Raw genomic sequence first — 22,700 nt, 5'->3', positions numbered from 1 at the left:
AGTGCTGTTCAACATACTCATAAGTGATTTGGAAAAGGGGGTGAGCAGTGAGGTGGCAAAATTGCAGACGATACAAAATTATTCAGAATAGTTAAGTTCAAACCTGACTGCAAAGAGTTATTAAGGGATCTCACAAAACTGGGTGACAAAATAGCAGATGCAATTCAATGTTGAAAAGTGCAAAGTAATGCACTTTGGAAAAAATAATCCCAATTACACATACAAAATGATTGGGTCTAAGTTAGCTGTTACCACTCAAGAAAAAGATCTTGGAGTTATTGTGAAAAATTATCAGAAAACATCCACTCAATGTGCAGTGGCAGTCAAAAAAGTGAACAGAATGTTGGAAATCATTAAGAAAGGGATAGATAATAAAACAAAAAGTTCATAATGCCAAAACTAAAATCCCTGGTACGCCCACATCTTGCATACTGCCTGCAGTTCTGGTCGCCCCATCTCAAAAAAGATATATTAGAACTGGAAAAGGCACAGAGAAGGGCAATAAATTTGATTAGGTGTATGGAAAGCTTCCATCTAAGAAGAGATTAAAAAGACTGGAACTGTTCATCTTAGAAAAAAGAGATGCTTAAGGGGGAAATACGATAGAGATCTATAAAAATCACAAATATTATGGAGAAAATGAATAGGGAAGTGCTATTTAGCACGTCACACAACACAGGAACTAGGGGTCACCTGATGAAATTAATAGTCAGCAAATTAAAAACATACATAAGGAAGTATTTCTTCACAGAACACACAGTTAACCTGTGGAACTTGTCATGGATGCTGTGAAGGCCAAAAATATAACTTGTTCAAAAAAGAACTGGATAAGTTCATGGAGCATGGGTCCATCAATGGCTATTAGCCAAGATGGTCAGGGACACGACCCCATGCGCTGGGTGTCCCTAAACCTCTGACTGCCAGAAGCTGGGATTGGACAATGGGATGGATCACTCCATAAATTGCCCTGTTCCGTTAATTCCCTCAGAAGCATCTGGCACCTGTCGTTATCGGAAGGCAGGATACTGGGCTAGTTGGACCATTGGTCAGACCCGGTATGGCCATTCTGATGTGATTACATTACACCATTCTTTTAGGGTTTTTTATCCTGAGCTTACTGACAGGAACCCTCAGCCTTACCCAAAGCGTCAAGTGTTTTGTCTGAAGTCATCCTTATGTCCTTGGCAGTTTGAATTGTCTGACATGTACCGGAAACAGGTCAGCTTGGGGAGCCCCTGAGCTCTGCCGTCCAATGGGACCAGCTGAGCCAGGCTGTTCTGCAAGTCACTAGTACCAGAGAGCCAGGAAGCACGGACACCAATGAAGCGTCAGGGGTTGGCATGGTGCTCAGCCAGTTTCTTATTACCCGTCCCTGCTTCCTCAGGCACCATACCTTGACTCCGGCCCCTGCCCCTGCAGCATTCCTGAAGCCCACAGGCCCTGCTGCAGGCCTCAATGGGCCAGCAGGAACCATACGCACAACACAGACAGTACCAGGGTCCCTGGCAGCTCCTGGGGACTTTCAGGAGTCCACAGGGAAGGAAATCTGGGCCTGGGTCTGGAATCAAGTTCTGGACCAGGGAGCTGGGAAGCAGGGAAAATGGTTGTGAGACTGGTCTAGAAGTGCACTCGTTCCCAAGCCAAAGAAAGAGAACATGGGCAAGAACTCTACCGGAGCACCTCACACTCGGATGTATTTCCCTGGGGGGCAGGGTGAAAATCCCCATTGTGCCAATGGGAACCGAGGCACAGAGACACTAAATGACTTGGCCAAGTCACTCAGGAAGGTTTTGGTGGAGCAGGGTAGATCCAGGTCTCTCAAGCCCCCTGCTAGCACCCTAAACCACTGAGCCACCCTTGCTCTCCCGTCTCATAAGGGTTATAATGGAAGATTGGTCGCTATGCATGATCACGTGACAACACATTAAGAGGAAAAGAGAGGGTAATGGAAGCATGAGTAGTGTGCTGGGGTCTATAAATAACTAGCTATCCCAGACCAACTGAATTGCTTTGCTGAGGGAATTACAAAGTTAGTGGATCAAGGCTACAGAGTACTCGAAAGAATAACATGAATTAGCTGCAATACATATGCTGTCAGATGGGGTTGCAGCTGGCCGAACGACCACAGAGGAAGGGTCATTATAACTGGCCATGAATTGCGCTGGAGAGAGGTGACCAGTGGGGTACACTAGAGTTTGCTGCTAGACCTCCAGTGCTAACTGGGATGGGGGACACACAACAAGCTCCTGACATTTACAAGGATCCCAAGAGTGGGAGGAGCAAAGAACACAGATCTGAAGCGCCCACACGGACAGCAGGGCCATGCCCGACCTGGGAGCAGGCCAGCTCTTCAATACAGGACAGTGCTCTTTACCTGTCATGTGACTGACTCTGGGCACCATCTCCTTCCCGTCACCATCGAAGTAATCCCTGCAGAGAAGGACACATGGGGCAATGTCAGTAGATAGCACTGCACACCAGGGCTGGGTTCCCAAGGCAGAAAGCTTCCCTTCTTTTACTGACAGAGACCTCAATACTGACCCGTGGCACTGTCCCATATCCACCTGCCACAGATCCAGAGAGATCCTGACAGAAAACCCCAGCATCACCATTCAGAGCATCCCCAACACCATCCTCCCCACGTATCTCAATACGGGGAGTTCCAAGCACGCAATGCATTCCCCATCCCACAGCACTATTAGAGCAGTTCTGTGCCCACAACTCACTCTAGAGTTGCTCATGTCACGTTCAAATAGTCCAACTAGAAACACTCCCCCGCTATTTATTTCTGACTTTGGTTTAGTGTCTCACCGACACTGGGAGCTCTGGCTGGGTTCACTGACAACAGACTTATCAGCCACCTTCTCTAGGCCTGTCCCCATGTGGGGCCTGGGGAAGCTCCAGCATGTGGCATAAATAGGATGGCTCCCCGAGGAGGGAAGCCTGACATCTCCTACGGGTTTAGGTGCTGTGACAGAAATGGAGTGATACACAATGTTGTGGACACAGTAGGAGCTGCAATGTACAAATCTCAGAATATTTATATTTGGATACTGGATCACCTGACCTGGGGTTCTAAGACTTTCTGTGCATCTATTGATTGAAGGAAATAAACGCAGTGGGAAAAGCAACACAAGGGCTTTCGAGATAAGGATACCCCTAGCAGGGCCGGCTCTAGGATTTTTGCCGCCCCAAGCAAAAACAATTTTGACCCCCCCCCTCCCGTTTTTTTCTTACCCCACCCCCTGGCCCCGCCTCAACTCCGCCCCTTCCCCAAATCCCCAGCCCTGCCTCCTCCCCCCAGGCTCTCAAGCCTAGGAGGGAGGGAGGGAGAGGGAGAAGCTGCGCGTGCCCCGCGGCCACTCAGGGTCTCCTGCTCCCTCCCAGGCTCTCAAACCTGGGTGGGAGGGGGAGATCCCGAGCAGCCGCGGCGCACGAATGGCAGCAGCGGAGGTGAGTTAGGGCGGCTGGGGCACATTTTCAGGGGCGGCATGGCCCGCGCCAGAATGCCGCCCCTAAAAATGTGCCGCCCCAAGCACCAGCTTGTTTTGCTGGTGCCTAGAGCCGGCCCTGACCCCTAGGTACATGCTAGAATTGGCCAAGCTGTTTGCTTCCAAGATCCCTTTTCTTGATGTAAACCCTGTTTCGCAATGCTGGGACCTGTCAGCCCACAGGGCTTCAAACAGTTTAGAAGTGCCCTGATCCCTGCAGAGAGGAGGCATTGTCAGCAGCTGTCTAGGGGTTCAAGCTGGCACAGAGGGTTACGTCTCCACACCAGTCAGAGGGGTGACTGCAGCCTAGGCACACTTGTGCTAGCTTTGCTAAAAATGGCAGTGAAAATGTGGCAGCCTGGATCCCAGCGGAGGCTGCACAAGCCTCCCTGGAACTCCGGGTACATACTCACGTTGCCCCATGTGATGGTGGGCTGGACCCCCCATCTTCATTGCTGCTTTTAGCCATGCTAGCTAGATTCCAGCTAGTGCGGGTGTGCCTACCTGAGCTGGAGTCACCCTGCTCTGGCTGCAGTGTGGACGTACCCAGGCCCCATGGAATGGTGCTTTCCCAGTCCAGGAATGGCAAGCATCAGGGGAAAACACCCATTGCATTGAGTCTGCTCCATTATTTTAAGATCTGTTCTCTCTCAAAAAATGTTTTTTCTAAACAAATGCTAATTAAAGGAAGCTGTTTGGTCACTAATTCTCACTGTCATGCCCTGGAGGGACAGAATTGCAGGGCCTGGGCATACACCAGACCCGCTGAGGTACTCACAGCCGGCTGAACCAGCTCCTGCTCTGAGAATGGCAGGATCGCCTGACCCCATCCTGAGAGGTGACGGCCAGAGCCCCCGCGGGGTGCTCTTTCAGAGACACCAGGAGGGCTCAGAGGTGCAGTCCACCTGATAACCGGGACAGGCACTACAGTTAAGGTAAAAGCTGAACAGACCTGCAGTTGAGGCTGTCATGCAGAAGAAAGAAATTCAGGCCCTGATCCCACACTGAGTACTGTGTGGGCAGACCCCTGAGCCCATGCAGAGTTCACTGCAAAATGCAGGCCTTGGCACATGGGGCTGGGTCACACATTATAGACTGGCTGCAATTCACGGAGACTCCTCCTCCATGAGCTGGCTGAACGCCCAACACTGCCGAATTCGGAGCCTGCCTAGCCCTGTGCACTGCAAGAACCATCTATCTTCAGTTGCTTATAACTTTGCTAAACCATAACCTTGGGGGATGAAATGTACCATGTTTCGGCTGCGCTGCAGCTTTCCATTTATTGCGGATACATCTGATTTTGCAGTGGCTCTGCTGGTTTTGAGAAGTGAGATACAGGAGTAGGCGAGAAGCAGCACTGTCAGTGTTTACAAAGGTTATCTGCAACCTTTCCTCAGCCACCTCTTGCAGCTCAGGGATTTGGAGCAGGAAGCTAGAAACCTGGCAGGGGTAGGAGAAGAGGTCTGGGATCAGAGCCACCCGAGCCCTTTGCTGCTCCAGGAAAGTCTGTCCAGACCTGGCCAAATTACAAGCCACAGAAAAGTGTGTTGTGTGTGTGGTCCCTAATCCCAGGGGGGGCCCTGTTTGGTGCCAGACGATAAGTGTAAGGACATTGCAGGTTGATGGCAGGGTCGGGATGGAAATGGAGGTGCCCTTGGGTCAGAGTCACTCTAGACCCATTAGCAGCTCAGATTCCCTCCACTCAGATTTGAGTGGGTCTGTCTGAGCTGCTGGCAAAGAGAAGAGAAATCCAAGCCCCCCTTGGGAGGGGAGGGAGGAGGGCACGGAGGGCTCCTGAGGAGAAACAGCTGCTATCCATGGGACTCAGCCTTCTTCTTTTTCTGCACCACTGCATTAACCCCTTCTGGCAGCACGCCCCATGGCAGATCTGCATGGTGAGCTCTGCTCCTTCCTCATTTGGGGGGCTCAGATGCTATGCGAGCATTAAAACAGAGCATGGTGCTGGCCCAACCCCACAGCAGGATGCGTATGTCCAAGGCAGTAGAGCCCAGTGGAGATCTATGTGTCCCAGTGAGCGGAGCCAATGCACCTGGCAGTGTGAGGCTGGGCTTGTGGCCCGGCTTTGGTACAGAACCAAATACTGCACCAGAAAAACCTTTCTGCAGGAGGAATCCTCCAAGGAAAACATGGCAGGCTCCAGGCGGAGCTACCAGTGACCTGATGTCCCAGGACAGAGAGAGACACGGGATTCACAAACTTCCTGCCTGTCTGCGTATTCCTTTAACAAGCCCTGTGCCCCCGGGGCTTGGTGGGGTCACTGAGTGGGCAGTGGAAGGCGATGGGGTCTATTATGGCTGGAAGGGCAGCAGCTCCTGCTGGTGCTCAGGTTTCCTGCCTCGGACAGGCCAGACACTCCACCAATCAGTGGTGAGTTACGGGATGGGAAGAATGAATACACTTGGGGGATGGATTACTTGGGGGCAGTGAGGATTGGATAGTTGGGGACACAGGGGAACCCCCCATCCCCAATGTACGGGGGGGGGACACACACAGAGCTGCTACCTCCTCCATGGAAAGAGCTGGGGAGATCCCCCAGCCATGCCCTACTCCCCAATGGAGAGAGAGGTCTATAGATGCTGGGGAAGTGGGGCTGCTGTTCCCCCCTGGAGACTGCAGGGTGCAGGATAGATAAATCTCAAGCCACTGGCCTCCCCGCAAGAACAGGGCACATCCCTTCATGCAGCCTCTCTCTGCATCTCCACTGCAGAAAGATAGGCTGCTATCCAGAGCAATATCTGAGACCCAGCACTAGAAACAGCAGCAACCTGCATGGAACTGGGAGGGCAGAGCCCGAGTTGCAGGAGGGAAGGGTTAGGAGGAAGCAGTCCACAGTCCGCATGCACATGATTGGCCAGCCGGCTGCAGTTGCAGCACCTCTGTAAATAGGTCTCTTGATAAAGTGCCAGTTTCATTTCAGAAACAAGGAGTTCTTTCACGCTATTGCCCAGTTGGCAGGATGTCAAAGAGTGCCCGTGCCTGCATACAGCCTGTGACAGACCCAGACCAGTGGGGTACAGGAGTCTGGTAGAGGGCAAATATACTGGTCACTGGATGAGTAGTTTTCTGTTCCCTGAGTGACCAGAGCAGGGGCTGCACTAGAGTAATCAGGAACCTGCTAGAACCAGTTAAGGCAGGCAGGCTAATTAGGACACTTGGAGCCAATTAAGAAGAAGTTGCTAGAATCAATTAAGGCAGGCTAATCAGGGCACCTGGGTTTTAAAAAGGAGCTCACTTCAGTTTGTGGTGCGAGTGTGAGGAGCTGGGAGCAAGAGGTGCAAGGAGTTGAGAGTGAGAGGGTGTGCTGCTGGAGGACTGAGGAGCACAAGCGTTATCAGACACCAGGAGGAAGGTCCTGTGGAGAGAATAAGGAAGGTGTTTGGAGGAGGCCATGGGGAAGTAGCCCAGGGAGTTGTAGCTGTCATGCAGCTGTTACAGGAGGCACTATAGATAGCTGCAGTCCACAGGGCCCTGGGCTGGAACCCGGAGTAGAGGGCGGGCCCGGGTTCCCCCCCAAACCTCCCAATTGACCTGGACTGTGGGTTCTTCCAGAGGGGAAGGTCTCTGGGCTGTTCCCCAACCCACATGGTGAATCTCTGAGGCAAGAAAATCCACCAATAAGCGCAGGACCCACCAAGATAGAGGAGGAACTTTGTCACAAGCCACAGACACACCCCACTCCTGGCTCATCCCTACCTTCAACTGCTTTAACTTTGCAACCCTCACAGTCTCCTAACACAGCGTCACCACATCTCTTAGGGTATGTCTACACTACGGGATTATTCCGATTTTACAGAAACCGGTTTTTGGCAACAGATTGTATAAAGTCAAATGTATGCGGCCACACTAAGCACATTAATTCGGCGGTGTGCGTCCATGTACCGGGGCTAGGGTGACCAGACGTCCCGATTTTATCGGGACCGTCCCGATATTTCCTTGTTTGTCCCGCGTCCCGTCACTGCCGCGGGGGGAGGAAGCGGCCATGGCGCTTGGCGGCTGCGGCTGCGGCGCCTCCGAACCCCCCGAGCCGGGGCCTGCTGCGGGGACCCAGCAGCGCGCACGCTGGGCCCAGCCCCTGGCCAGTCGCGTCTGGGCTCTGCCCAGCTGGTGCAATCCCGCGGAGGCATCGGCAGCCCAGCCCCGTTTGTTCCCCTGCGGGACCCGAGCGGGACGGGGGGGCTGGGGCCTGCTGCCCCCACTCCGGAGCCGCCGCGGGATAGCACCAGCTGGGCAGCAGCCCAGACGTGACTGGCCAGGGACTGGGCCCAGCGTGCGCACTGCTGGGTCCCCACAACAGGCCCCGGCTCGGGGAGTTCGGGGGCGCCAGAGTCGCAGCCGCTGAGCGCCATGGCCGCTTCCTCCCCCGTGGCAGTGGGAGCTACAGCAGCGGCTGCTCCCGGGTCCCGCTGCCCGGGGGGAGAACAGCCGCCGCCTGGCCCCGCGGGCCGCCCCCCTCCTCTCCCTACCACCCAACTGAGTCCTGCCTGCTCGGGGCCAGGCCGGACTCTCTCTCACCCCGGCCCCGCGCTCCCCCTGCGTCTCCCGGGCCTCCCTCCAGCGCTTGCGGAGGAAGGGTTTTTTTTTTTTTTTTTTTTTGCCCCCCCCCGCCACGCCCCCCCCACGTCACCCCCCCCCCCCCGCGTCCCGATATTTGTCTTTGGTGATCTAGTCACCCTAACCGGGGCTAGTGTCGATTTCCGGAGCGTTGCACTGTGGGTAGCTATCCCATAGCTATCCCATAGTTCCTGCAGTCTTCTCCGCCCATTGGAATTCTGGATTGAGATCCCAATGCCTGATGGGGCCAAAAACATTGTCGCGGGTGGTTCTAGGTACATCCTCTCCCTCCCTCCGGGAAAGCAACGGCAGACAACTGTTTCGCGCCTTTTTCCTGGGTGAACAGTGCAGACACCATACGGCAGCATGGAGCCCGCTCAGCTCAAGACAGCAGTCATGAACATTATAAACACCTCGCGTGTTATCGTGCAGTTTATGCTGAACCAGAACCTGCAAAACCAGGTGACGAGAAGTAGGCTACGGCAGCGCAGTGACGAGAGTGATGAGGACATGGACATGGAATTCTATCACACCGCGGGCCCTGGCGCTTTGGAGATCATGCTGTTAATGGGGCAGGTTCATGCCGTGGAATGCCGCTTCTGGGCCCAGGAAACAAGCACAGACTGGTGGGACCGCCAGGGCCAGCTCTAGGATTTTTGCCGCCCCAAGCAAAAACAATTTTGGCCGCCCCCCCCTGTTTTTTCTTACCCCACCCCCCGGCCCCGCCTCAACTCCGCCCCTTCCCCAAATCCCCAGCCCTGCCTCCTCCCCCCAGGCCTCCACAATCTCTGTGAGAGTAAGGGGGAGACCTTTATGGCGGGATGGGAGGCTGAGGCAAATCGCCTGGCCACTGATTATGTGCAGCCAGACACCAGGGCGATTAGAAGAGCACACCAGGAAGTGTTGCACATCAGAGAAGTTTTGAAAACCAGTTTCATGACTGGCCAGACTACTGTGGGAACGTTCTGTTTGTTTCTCCTTGATGAAAACCCACCGCCTTGATTGACTCATTCTCTGTACGCAACCCACCCTCCCCCTTCGATCCTAGCTTGCTTTCAAAGGAAATAAAGTCACTATAGTTTAAAAATCATGCATTCTTTATTAATTGATTATAAAAAGAGGAAGAGAACTGACAAGGTAGCCTGGGTGGGGTTTGGGAGGAGGCTAGGAGGGAAGGAAAAGGCCACTAAAAAGGTTCAAAGTAATGACAGCCTTTTGGTTGGGCTTCCACTGGGGTGGATTGGGAGGGTGCACGGAGCCTCCCCCCTTCGCGCCCCCCGCATTCTTACACGTCTGGGTGAGGAGGCTATGGAACATAGTGAGGGGGGAGGGAGGTTATACAGCGGCTGCAGCGGCACTCTGTGGTCCTGCTGCCGTTCCTGAAGCTCCACCAGACGCCGTGTTACCCGGGGTTCTTTCAAACCAAAGCTCTTGGTAATTTTACTCTGTGCGAGGAGGTGTCAGGAAATAAATCAGGGGAGACACGGCCGTCCGACCTATAGATGGCTGGCACAAACAGGACAACACAAGAATGCTTTCATTTAAAGCTAAACTTTACTAGTCTCAAGCACTTACACACGTCCGCAACAAGATTAGTAAAACACCCCCAACCCTTGATAATTACCAAAGCTGAGTGTGGATTTCAAGAGGCACAGTCGCAGCCCATCTGCCGGTGGAGAACACAAGATGCAGCCAGAGGGACAGGCCAGTCCCAAAGAGTCCCACCTCCAAAGGAGTCCTACCTATCTCAAGCTTTTTCCCCTTAATACAGTGACATGTCCCTTAAAGAAAACTTGTCCAGTAAGCAGTTTCAAGCAAGAGACTCCTTCTGATTATTGATGAACCAGGTGTGGGTTTTCCAGAGTCTGCAGCTCTGAGACCCCAATAGATATTCCTGCTCTTTTAAAATGCATGTATCAGCAACTTCAACACAATTCTTATCAGGAAGGATGCGGGGTCAAGCTGCCCCTTCCATGGCACCCCAAAACCCCCTTCCCTCCTGCCTTGGTCAAGCTGAGTTTGCTGACTGGCCAATTTACAGCTTGCTGACTAGGTTGCTTTTTAACAATAACCCAAAGTGGTTTTAGGCACTTTACTGGTTTGCCAAAGTCTCCCCGTACAGCCGGAGCATGTCCGTTTGATCCCGCAGCAGCCCCAGCGTTGCAGCCTGCCACTTCTCATCTCGAGCATCCCTCATGGCCTCACATTCACTGGCATCTTTCCTGTACTTTGATACCGTGTCCTTCCACTCATTCAGATGAGCTCTTTCATTGCGGGTGGATTCCATGATTTCCGAGAACATTTCATCTCGCGTCCTCTTTTTTTGACGCCTTATCTGAGATAGCCTTTGGGACGGAGGAGGGAGGCTTGAAAAATTTGCAGCTGTGGGAGGGAGGGAAAAAAGGGAGAGAAGTATTTAAAAAGATACATTTTACAGAACAATGCTTATACTCTTTCACGGTGAACAACACTATTCACATTACATAGCACATGTGATTTTGGTACAAGGTCACATTTTGCATCTTTTAATATTGAGTGCCTGCGGCTTTGGTGTTAGAGAGCACAGACGCAGGTCTGGGCAACAGAATTTGGCTTGCATGCGGCCATGGTAAGCCACTGTCTTTCGGCTTCTGCAGCTTTTCTACAAGCAGCGCCCTCCTTTCCCACATACCAAGCAAAGCCCGTTGGGTGCTGCGGTTTTCCTGTTAACGTGCAACAGCAGAAACCAAACTAACCCCCCCCAATCCAATTCTCTGGGATGATCGCTTTATCCCTCCCCCCACAGCGTGGCTGGTATCAGGGAAGATTCCCTCCCTCTCCCTCCCCCCCCCCACTTGACTAACTGCAGGGAAGGATTTCTTTTCAGCCACAGGCAAACAGCCCAGTAGGAACGGTCACCTCTGTCCCCTTAATTAAATTTCCGTATTTCAACCAGGTTACCATGAACGATATCACTCTCCTGAGGATAACACAGCGAGATAAAGAACGGATGTTGCTTGAATGCCAGCAAACACCGGGACCATACGCTGCCAGGCTTTGTCAGGCAATGATACCAGATTACTTGCTACTAGCATGGCGTGGTCAAGTGTCCTACCATGGAGGACGGAATAAGGCTGCACTGCCAGAAACCTTATGGAAAGGCTTTTGGAGTACCTCCAGGAGAGCTTCATGGACATGTCCCTGGAGGATTTCCGCTCCATCCCCAGACACGTTAACAGACTTTTCCAGTAGCTGTACTGGCCACGAATGTATCGTGGCCAAGTCCTCAGGGCAAATTAATCATTAAAAAACGCTTGCTTTTAAACCATGTTTTATATTTACAAAGGTACACTCACCGGAGGTCCCTTCCATGGCCTCATTGTCTGGGGGTTGGGAGGGTGCTTCAGTCAGGCTGAGAAAAAGATCCTGGCTGTTGGGGAGAACGGAGTGCTGTGTGCTCTCCGCAAGCTCGTCATCCTCCTCCACCTCCTCCTCTTCCCCATTCGCAGAATCCTCAGGCATGGCTGAGATTACCCCCGCCTCGGAATCCACAGTCAGAGGTGGGGTAGTGGTGGCAGCCCCCACTAGAATTGCATGCAGTTCAACATAGAAGCGGCATGTCTGCGGCTCTGACCCGGAGCAACCGTTTGCCTCCTTTGTTTTTTGATAGGCTTGTCTGAGCTCCTTAACTTTCACGCAGCACTGTAGTGAGTCCCTATTGTGGCCTCTCTCCATCATGCCCTTGGAGATTTTTTTCAAATGTTTTGGCATTTTGTCTTTTGGAACGTAGTTCTGCTAGCACTGAATCCTCTCCCCATATAGCGATCAGATCCAGTACCTCCCGTACGGTCCACGCTGGTGCTCTTTTTCGATTCTCGGACTGCATGGTTAGCTGTGCTGATGAGCTCTGCATGGTCACCTGTGTTCTGCACGCTGGGCAAACAGGAAATGTAATTCAAAAGTTTGCAGGGCTTTTCCTGTCTACCTGGCCAGTGCATCCGAGTTCAGATTGCTGTCCATAATGGTGCACTGTGGGATAGCTCCCGGAGGCCAATACTGTCGAATTGCGGCTACACTAACCCTAATCCGAAATGGCAATACTGATTTCAGCACTACTCCCCTCATCGAGGAGGAGTACAGATATCAATATTAAGAACCCTTTATATCCAAGTAAAGGGCTTCGTTGTGTGGACGGGTGCAGGGTTAATTTGGTTTAAAGCTGCTAAATTCAAGATAAACTCCTAGTGTAGACCAGGCCTTAGGCTAGGTAGGTTTTGGAGAGAAGAAAGGAGATTCCAGGATATGGATTCATTGGCCCAGCCACCCCCAGAGCGCCCTTCCCTACACAGGCTCTCCCATCGGGTCACCATCCATGCCTATGCAAAACCAACAAGGGACATGGCTCTGACCTGGTAGTGTCTTAACTTCCCTTTGCACAGTGTAAGGGTATGTCTACACTACGAAATTAGTTCGAATTTATAGAAGCCGGTTTTATAGAAATCGGTTGTATACAGCCGATTGTGTGTGTCCCCACATAAAATGCTCTAAGTGCTCTAGTCGGCGGACCGCGTCCACAGTACTGAGGCTAGCGTCGACTTCCGGAGCATTGCACTATGGGTAGCTATCCCACAGCTATCCCACAGTTCCCGCAGTCTCCGCCCCCCATTGGAATTCTGGGTTGAGATCCCAATGCCCGGATGATGCAAAACAGTGTCGCGGGAGGTTCTGGGTACATGTCGTCAGGTCCCTCCCCCTCCGTCACAGCAACGGCAGACAATAGATTCGCACCTTTTTACCTGGGTTACCTGTGCAGACAACATACCACGGCAAGCATGGAGCCCGCTCAGCTCAGCTGAGCTCACCGTCACCATATGTCCTCTGGGTGCCAGCAGACGTGGGACTGCATTGCTACACAGCAGCAGCTGCTAACTGCCTTTTGGCAGTAGACGGTGCAGTAGACTGGTAGCCTTCATCGGCGATCTGGGTGCTGGCAGCTGTGGGGCTGCATTGCACCAGCCCCTTGCCTTTTGGCAGTAGACTGGTAACTGTCCTATTACAAGTTGGATCATCGCACATTAGCAGAATCTTCCCTGAGCAGCAGATTGTGCAATAGGCCTGAAGGCCATCGTAATACACTAACTGCCAAGCGCCCAGTATTTGCTGCCAAGCACCCACAAAGATGCCGAGGGCTATCAGTCACGCTGCACCGTCGTCTTAAGATGTAAAAAATAGATTTGCTCTGTTATCATTTGCTTCCCCTCTCTCCATCAAATCAACGGCCTGCTAAGCCCAGGGTTTTCAGTTTAATCTTTGGGGGGACCATTCTGTGTGACAGTTCTTTGTGTTTCTCCCTGATGCACAGCCACCGTTCTTGATTTTAATTCCCTGTACCTGTACGCCATGTCGTCACTCGGCCCGCCCTCCCTCCTTCCCCTAGTCCGTCAGATACTAGTTTTGCGCCTTTTTTCAGACCAGGCGCCATAGCTAGCACTGGGATCATGGAGCTAGCGTCGACTTCCGGAGCATTGCACACAGTTCCCGCAGTCTCCGCCCCCCATTGGAATTCTGGGTTGAGATCCCAATGCCCGGATGATGCAAAACAGTGTCGCGGGAGGTTCTGGGTACATGTCGTCAGGCCCCTCCCCCTCCGTCACAGCAACGGCAGACAATAGATTCGCGCCTTTTTACCTGGGTTACCTGTGCAGACCACATACCACGGCAAGCATGGAGCCCGCTCAGCTCAGCTGAGCTCACCGTCACCATATGTCCTCTGGGTGCCGGCAGACGTGGGACTGCATTGCTACACAGCAGCAGCTGCTAACTGCCTTTTGGCGGTAGACGGTATAGCATGACTAATAGCCGTGGGGCTGGCAGCCGTAGGGCTGCATTGCACCAGCCCCTTGCCCTTTGGTAGAAGATGGTATATTACGACTGGTATCTGTCGTTGTCGTACTGCAGTGGCTGTCAATCATGGGCACCTGGGCAGACATGCTACTGTCTCGATGATGATGGCTATCAGTCGTAGTATACTATTTTCTGCCAATTGCCCAGTATTGTCTGCTAAGCACCCAGAAGAGGGTGATCTGGGTGCTGGCAGATGTGGGGCTGGCAGACGTGGGGCTGCATTGCTACACAGCAGCAGCCCCTTGCCTTTTGGTAGAAGATGGTATATTACGATTGGTATCCGTCGTCGTCGTACTGCAGTGGCTGTCAATCATGGGCACCTGGGCAGACATGCTACTGTCTCGATGATGATGGCTATCAGTCGTAGTATACTATTTTCTGCCAATTGCCCAGTATTGTCTGCTAAGCACCCAGAAGAGGGCGATCTGGGTGCTGGCAGACGTGGGGCTGGCAGACGTGGGGCTGCATTGCTACACAGCAGCAGCCCCTTGCCTTTTGGTAGAAGATGGTATATTACGATTGGTATCCGTCGTCATCGTACTGCAGAGGCTATCAGTCATGCTGCACCGTCGGCTGCCAGCTTAAGATGTAAAAAATAGATTTGTTCTGTATTCATTTGCTTCCCCTTCCTCCGTGAAATCAACGGCCTGCTAAGCCCAGGGTTTTCAGTTTAATCTTTGGGGGGACCATTCTGTGTGACAGTTGTTTGTGTTTCTCCCTGATGCACAGCCACCTTTCTTGATTTTAATTCCCTGTACCTGTACGCCATGTCGTCACTCGGCCCTCCCTCCTTCTCCTGGTCCATCAGATACTAGTTTCGCGCCTTTTTTCTGACCAGGTGCCATAGCTAGCACTGGGATCATGGAGCCCGCTCAGATCACCGCGGCAATTATGAGCACTATGAACACCACGCGCATTGTCCTGGAGTATATGCAGAGCCAGGACATGCCAAGGCGAAACCCGGACCAGCCGAGGAGGCGATTGCAGCGCGGCGAAGAGAGTGATGAGGAAATTGACATGGACATAGACCTCTCACAAGGCACAGGCCCCAGCAATGTGGAAATCATGGTGTCACTGGGGCAGGTTCATGCCGTGGAACGCCGATTCTGGGCCCGGGAAACAAGCACAGACTGGTGGGACCGCATCGTGCTGCAGGTGTGGGACGATTCCCAGTGGCTGCGAAACTTTCGCATGCGTAAGGGCGCTTTCATGGAACTTTGTGACTTGCTTTCCCCTGCCCTGAAACGCCAGGATACCAAGATGAGAGCAGCCCTCACAGTTGAGAAGCGAGTGGCGATAGCCCTGTGGAAGCTTGCAACGCCAGACAGCTACCGGTCAGTCGGGAATCAATTTGGAGTGGGCAAATCTACGGTGGGGGCTGCTGTGATCCAAGTTGCCAGGGCAATGAAAGACCTGGTGATATCAAGGGTAGTGACTCTGGGCAACGTGCAGGCAATAGTGGATGGTTTTGCTGAAATGGGATTCCCAAACTGTGGTGGGGCCATAGACGGAACCCATATCCCTATCTTGGCACCGGAGCACCAAGCCACCGACTACATAAACCGCAAGGGGTACTTTTCAATGCTGCTGCAAGCCCTGGTGGATCACAAGGGACGTTTCACCAACATCAACGTGGGATGGCCGGGAAAGGTACATGATGCTCGCGTCTTCAGGAACTCTGGTCTGTTTCGAAAGCTGGAGGAAGGGACTTTCTTCCCGGACCAGAAAGTAACCGTTGGGGATGTTGAAATGCCTATCGTGATCCTTGGGGACCCAGCCTACCCCTTAATGCCATGGCTCATGAAGCCGTACACAGGCAGCCTGGACAGTAGTCAGGACCTGTTCAACTACAGGCTGAGCAAGTGCCGAATGGTGGTGGAATGTGCATTTGGACGTTTAAAAGCGTGCTGGCGCAGCTTACTGACTCGCTCAGACCTCAGCGAAAAGAATATCCCCATTGTTATTGCTGCTTGCTGTGCGCTCCACAATATCTGTGAGAGTAAGGGGGAGACATTTATGGCGGGGTGGGAGGTTGAGGCAACTCGCCTGGCCGCTGATTACGCGCAGCCAGACACCAGGGCGGTTAGAGGAGCACAGCAGGGCGCGGTGCGCATCAGAGAAGCTTTGAAAACGAGTTTTGTGACTGGCCAGGCTACTGTGTGAAACTTTTGTTTGTTTCTCCTTGATGAACCCTCCAACCCCCCCCCCCGACCCGGTTCACTCTACTTCCCTGTAAACCAACCACCCCACCCCACCCTTCCCTCCCCAATTCGAGCACCGCTTGCAGAGGCAATAAAGTCATTGTTTTTTCACATTCATGCATTCTTTATTAGTTCCTCACAGAAGTAGGGGGATAATTGCCAAGGTAGCCTGGGATGGGTGGGGGAGGAGGGATGGAAAAGGACACACTGCATTTTAAAACTTTAACTCTTATTGAAGGCCAGCCTTCTGATGCTTGGGCGATCATCTGGGGTGGAGTGACTGGGTGGCCGGAGGCCCCCCCACCGTGTTCTTGGGCGTCTGGGTGAGGAGGCTATGGAATTTGGGGAGGAGGGCTGTTGGTTAAACAGGGGCTGTAGCGGCGGTCTCTGCTCCTGCTGCCTTTCCTGCAGCTCAACCATACGCTCGAGCATATCAGTTTGATGCTCCAGCAGACGGAGCATTGACTCTTGCCGTCTGTCTGCAAGCTGACGCCACCTATCATCTTCAGCCCGCCACTTGCTCTTTTCATCCCGCCATTCAGCCCACCACCTCTCCTCTCGTTCATATTGTGCTTTTCTCATGTCGGACATTGACTGCCTCCACGCATTCTGCTGTGCTCTATCAGCGTGGGAGGATATCTGCAGCTCCGTGAACATATCGTCCCACGTCCTACGTTTTCTCTTTCTAATGTTCACTAGCCTCTGCGAAGGAGAAACATTTGCAGCTGGTGGAGGAGAAGGGAGAGGTGGTTAAAAAAGACACATTTTAGAGAACAATGGGTACACTCTTTCATTACAAGGTCGCATTTTTCCTCTGCCTGCCGGTTTGGTATGAGAGATCACTCACGCAGTGCCCCAGGCAACATATTTCGGCTTGCAGGCAGTCATGGTAGGCCACAGTCTTTTGGCTTTTTTAACCTTCTTAACATGCGGGAAAGGTTTCAAACAGCAGCTCATTTCCCATATCAAGGATGAATTGGGTTGGCCATTTAAAATGGGTTTTCAATGTAAAAGGAGGGACTGCGGTTTCCCGGTTAACATGCAGCACAAACCCAAGTAAACCACCCCCACACACACACACGATTCTCTGGGATGATCACTTCACCCCTCCCCCCACCGCGTGGTTAACAGCGGGGAACATTTCTGTTCAGAAGAGCAGGAACGGGCACCTCTGAATGTCCCCTTAATAAAATCACCCCATTTCAACCAGGTGACCGTGAATGATATCACTCTCCTGAGGATAACAAAGAGAGATAAGGAATGGATATTGTCTGCATGACAGCAAACACCGGGACCATACGCTGCCATGCTTTGTTATGCAATGATTCCAGACTACGTGCTACTGGCCTGGAGTACATGAAGGAGAGCTTTCTGGAGATGTCCCTGGAGGATTTCCGCTCCATCCCCATACACGTTAACAGACTTTTCCAGTAGATGTACTGGCCACGATTGCCAGGGCAAATTAATCATTAAACACGCTTGCTTTTAAACCATGTGTAATGTTTACAAATATTTACAAAGGTACACTCACCAGAGGTCTCCTGTGTGCCCTGAGGGTCTTGGGTGAGTTCGGGGGTTACTGGTTCCAGGTCCAGGGTCACAAACATATCCTGGCTGTTGGGGAAACCGGTTTCTCCTCTTCCTTGCTGCTGTGAGCTACCTACAGTACCTCCATCCTCATCTTCCTCGTTCCCCGAACCGTCTTCCCTGTGTGTTTCTCCATTGACGGAGTCATAGCACACGGTTGGGGTAGTGGTGGCTGCACCCCCTAGAATGGCATGCAGCTCCGCGTAGAAGCGGCAAGTTTGCGGCTCTGCCCCGGACCTTCCGTTTGCTTCTCTGGCTTTGTGGTAAGCTTGCCGTAGCTCCTTAATTTTCACGCGGCACTGCTGTGTGTCCCTGTTATGGCCTTGGTCCTTCATGGCGTTGGAGACCTTTTCTAATACTTTGCCATTTCTTTTACTGCTACGGAGTTCAGCTATCACTGCTTCATCTCCCCATATGGCGAGCAGATCCCGTACCTCCCGTTCGGTCCATGCTGGAGCTCTTTTGCGATCCTGGGACTCCATCACGGTTACCTGTGCTGATGAGCTCTGCGTGGTCACCTGTGCTCTCCACACTGAGCAAACAGGAAATGAAATTCAAACGTTCGCGGGTCTTTTCCTGTCTACCTGGTCAGTGCATCTGAGTTGAGAGTGCTGTCCAGAGCAGTCACAATGAAGCACTGTGGGATAGCTCCCGGAGGCCAATAACGTCGAATTCCGTCCACACTACCCCAATTCCGACCCGCAAAGGCCGATTTTATCGCTAATCCCCTCGTCGAAGGTGGTGTAAAGAAACCGGTTTAAAGGACCCTTTAAGTCGAAAGAAAGGGCTTCGTCGTGTGGACGTGTCCAGGCTTAATTCGATTTAACGCTGCTAAAGTCGACCTAAACCCGTAGTGTAGACCAGGCCTAAGTGACTCTGCAAGATGCAGGCCAATGGGGCCCAATAGGAGCTGCCCTGTGTACCTCCGGAAGTCACAGGAAAGCTCTTCTCCCGCAGAAGTTAGGAGCTATGAGGCAGGAGCTCACACAGGACACTGCTTCACCTGTCAGACACACACATACGCAGTGTGACCTTCCCCAGCTCATGTACAATTCATGAGCTGAGGAAGAAAGCTCCATGCCAGAGGTATTGCACGTGCACAACTCTTATAAATCCCACAATGGGGGTATACACAGGAAATCAATGTAATCGATTATTTACAAATTCACACACACACACCCCACAACAGAGAGACAGGAATGGTCATCACTTTACACAGCACTAGACAAGTACATGAGCCCCCAAAAGGAGAAACAGCATTACAATTTACTAAGCTAAAGCACATTAGTAGGTGAATAAAAGAGCAAAACTTTTTGCCTGGCAGCTGCAGAAGGAAGAAATTCAAAATGAAACGAGGATGAAATTCACCCTCATGTCCAAGCAGCTGATCCATCAACCTCCACTCAAGCCAAGGCGGACGCAGGGGGCCCCTGCATTGTGGTTAACTGTCTTTCATTCACCGCACACAAAGAGAAGTTAGCATGTTTTATGTTTTTATCTTTCAGGAAGGTTTCCATGACTTCACTGCTTAGCATCCAGAAACTTAACACGCAAGAACCAAAAACAGAGAGAGACAAAGCAGGCTGCTCCCTAAGGCAGAGTGGCACAACTCACTGACTTTGCTCTTTGCAGACTGCCTGCTGAAGGCCCAGATCACATGCTTTTCTACAGAGCCCCTTAGCCTGCAAGCAGGCTTGGGAAACACCTTACTCTTAAAGTGATAGCTAGTCATTTTAACCCCATTCTCAATACACCACAAACTGCACCCTTAATGAACACTGGTCACTAAGGTGACCAGACAGCAAGTGTGAAAACTCGGGACAGGGATAAGGGGTAATAGGAGCCTATATAAGAAGAAGACCCCAAAATCGGGACTGTTCCTATAAAATCTGGACATCTGGTCACCCTACATTAGACAAATCAAAAAATTAATACCACATCCCCCCACACGGTTTGAAATGTTTTATCACACTCTCCTAACTGTAACACAAGAACCTATACAGACGTAGAGAGTATACTTAGCTGAGACCAGTTATCTTCCACTGTAAGGGAGGATAACTGGAACTAGGCAATATGCCAACGTTTGCATGTTTCCAAAGCAATATTCCTCTTCACTTGGGGAAGGTCCTGGGGAGCTAACCCAAACGTTAGGAGCCTCCATCCTAGATCACTCCTGCATTCACCAAAGCATCAAGCTATGTCATTAAAACACCAAAAAGAAATGAAGCACACAAGCAAAGGGACTACAAGAGTTACGCTGTGATAGCAATATTCCATTTTTGGTACTTTTTATTCCTATTAGCCCTGCAGAGCCAATGCAGCTAAGACCGAAGGTCTGTCTTTGTTGCAAAAAAAGGTGCAACATGTAGAGCTGGGGAGAGCTCAATTGCTGTGAAATCCTACTGGAGACAAGGCACCGGTAGTTCTTAACTCAGTGTAGCCAGCTGAGCTCAGCCTAACTCCTCCATGTGGCATTTATCTCAACTAGCTATGTCAAAGGATTTTAAATGGAGTTAGGTTTTTTGCTGCAGAGAAGACACAGGGTACATCAACACTGCAAGTTCAGGGTCCTATTTCCAGCTCAAGGAGCCATACTCAGCTAGCCCTCATCGAGCTAGTGTGCTAAAGATACAGAGCAGCCACTGCAGCGCAAGCAGTGGGAGCGGGTAGTCATCCTGAGGATGTACCTAGTGTCTCCGATGGGCACACACTTGCCATCCCACCGCTTGTGCTCCACAGCTACAGTCTATTTTTAGCACCCAATCTCCGGGGGAACTAGCGTGATTCTGTCTCCTCGCTGGGCATCGCCCACCCAACTCCCAGGGTAGATACAGTGTATATCCATAGGTGCCAACTCCATGGGTGCTCTGAGGCTCAAGCACCCACTGAAAAAAATAGGGGGTGCTCAGCACCCGCAGAGACGGATTACATGCATCTGACGAAGTGGGTATTCACCCACGAAAGCTTATGCTCCAATACGTCTGTTAGTCTAAGGTGCCCCAAGACTCTTTGTCGCTTTTTACAGATCCAGACTAACATGGCTACCCCTCTGATAAGAGACGGATTAATCTTTTGTGGGCCCCGCCCTCCATGCTCTGCCCCAAGGCCCTGCCCCCACTCATCCTCTTTCCCCTGAGGCCCCGCCCACCATCCCTGCTTGGCCTCTCCCCCCAAGGCCACGCCCACCCTCTGTGGGAGAGGCGGTGGAGAGCAGCGAGCACCCACCAGCAAAAACAAAAGTCAGTGTCTGTGGACATATCCATAGCCTGGGCAGGCTGGATTGCAGCTCGCCTACCGCCCCAGCCAAACTGTTCACCACGTCTTCGTCAGACAAACCCACTGATGGCACTGGGGCTCCGCAGGGAACTGATGGCCTCATTCGAAGACAGCAGGGTTGCACAGATGTCCCCGAGGGGCTGGTGTGGCCCTGCCAAGCTACACTTCACCTGGGACTTTGCTGAAGGAAGGAAGGAAGGATCCCATTCAGCTCACAGCCTTTGCTACACAGGCCTTCTGGTCAAACATTTCCCACCATTGCTGCCTTGGGCTCAATTCCCTCCAATGGTCGCAACACGAGAGCTCCAGCGGTGACAAGGCAACAGAGGCTGGAGGGTGGAGACCTGCTCTGAGCAGGGTCAGACAAGGTAGGGAGAGATTCCTGACCGGGGCAGGGGAGAATTCCCCCAGTGCAGGAGCAGCACATGGCGCGGGAGCCAGGAGGGCAGAGGCTAGTTAGCACAACTGATTTGGCTAGAGTGTCTCCACCCATCTTCCACTCTAGGTGCAATACAGAGCGTTGGACATACAGAGGATGCAGCTGAGAAACACACAAAAAACAGCTTCCTCCCGCTCCATCCCCAGTGCCCCAGCAATGCAAGCCTCCAGCCCAACTCCTCCCCCATTCTCCATCCCATGCAAATGCTAGCAGACGAGGGGGCTGGGACAAGCATGGTCTCAAGGTTACAATCGAGGCTCCAACCAGGCCAGGTGGGAAGCCCATTTCACAGCCACCCACCCCTCCCCAAGAACACCCTGCACCAGGGGATTAAATGGATGATCCTTAGCTTACTGGCAGTGCAACTGTCTATGGCACTCAAACTGAGACACAACCAGACCCAAACATGACATGCCTGGTATCATTGCCTCACATTGCCGTCACTCCTGCAAATCCACCTTCTTAAAAGCCCTCTCCCCCGCAGCCACCTTCATGCCTGCTCCCATGCTCCCACTTCTCCTGGGAGCACATAACAGATCAGTGCCAACCTTGGACACTACATCAGTGCAATGCTACAGCTCTCACTGAAACAGAGAGTAATGCTTTCCTGGGAACTTTCCCATGCCCACCTTGTCTGCCTTGGAAAGGTCCCAAAATAGCTATGCCGGAATAAGAGTAAACCCAGGGTTTACAATGAAATAACGATTCCAGTCAATGCTCAAGTGTATGCCAGCGCTTAGAAACTGATCCACAAACTTTATACAAGGACGGCTACACCCACTGAAACAGCAGCCAAGGCTCTAAAATGGAACCTGCCAGATGTCCGCCAGCCCAGCACTTCCCAAAGCATCTAGGTGTTCCTTCGGTCATCCATCCACCAGCTGAGCAGCGCCCCCTTCCACCTACTGATCCCGATCAGCCCAGGTAGCCAGAGAGATCTGGCAGCCTCACAGCTTGAAGTATGGCTTCAGGACACCAAGCACCACCTTATCTGACTTGTCTATGGATTGGCCTGGGGGTGAAATGCTGCGTATGGAGAGAGGAGCTTTGCTGGTGACACGAATGGTTCTAACTGGCCTGCAGGGCTAGCCCTCTGTCCAGTGCACATGGACTGGAGCTAAGGTGCGTGTGAGCTGCCACGGGGAGTGTGTGCCCAGCCTTCCCGCAGCCAGCAATGGGGCTCCATCCCACATGGCATGCTGCAGGGGGACAGCACAGCCCGGGATGGCAGAATGAGGCAGAGAGAGATCA

The 22,700-nt window shown here is 52.3% G+C and overlaps 1 protein-coding gene across 2 annotated transcripts in view; it reads right to left on the bottom strand.

Moving 5' to 3' along the window:
- Positions 1-22,700, bottom strand: part of LOC128841628 (myomegalin-like) — a 78,773-nt gene that overhangs the window by 40,862 nt on the left and 15,211 nt on the right. Inside the window, exons 2-3 of one of the 2 annotated variants that reach the window (XM_054036859.1) lie at positions 11,399-11,975; positions 9,632-10,445 (exon numbers count right to left, since the gene is read on the bottom strand). The exons of the other annotated variant lie outside the window; for it this stretch is intronic. Coding sequence (XP_053892834.1) covers positions 10,156-10,445; positions 11,399-11,813 — 705 coding nt within the window. The 5' untranslated portion in view covers positions 11,814-11,975 and the 3' untranslated portion in view covers positions 9,632-10,155. Of the gene's footprint in view, positions 1-9,631; positions 10,446-11,398; positions 11,976-22,700 lie in introns of those variants that run through there. 2 annotated transcript variants of the gene reach the window in all.

This window comes from Malaclemys terrapin, chromosome 8 (genome assembly GCF_027887155.1).
Source record: "Malaclemys terrapin pileata isolate rMalTer1 chromosome 8, rMalTer1.hap1, whole genome shotgun sequence".
NCBI classification, from domain to species: Eukaryota; Metazoa; Chordata; order Testudines; family Emydidae; genus Malaclemys; species Malaclemys terrapin.
This window is presented reverse-complemented; position numbering and strand designations above follow the sequence as displayed.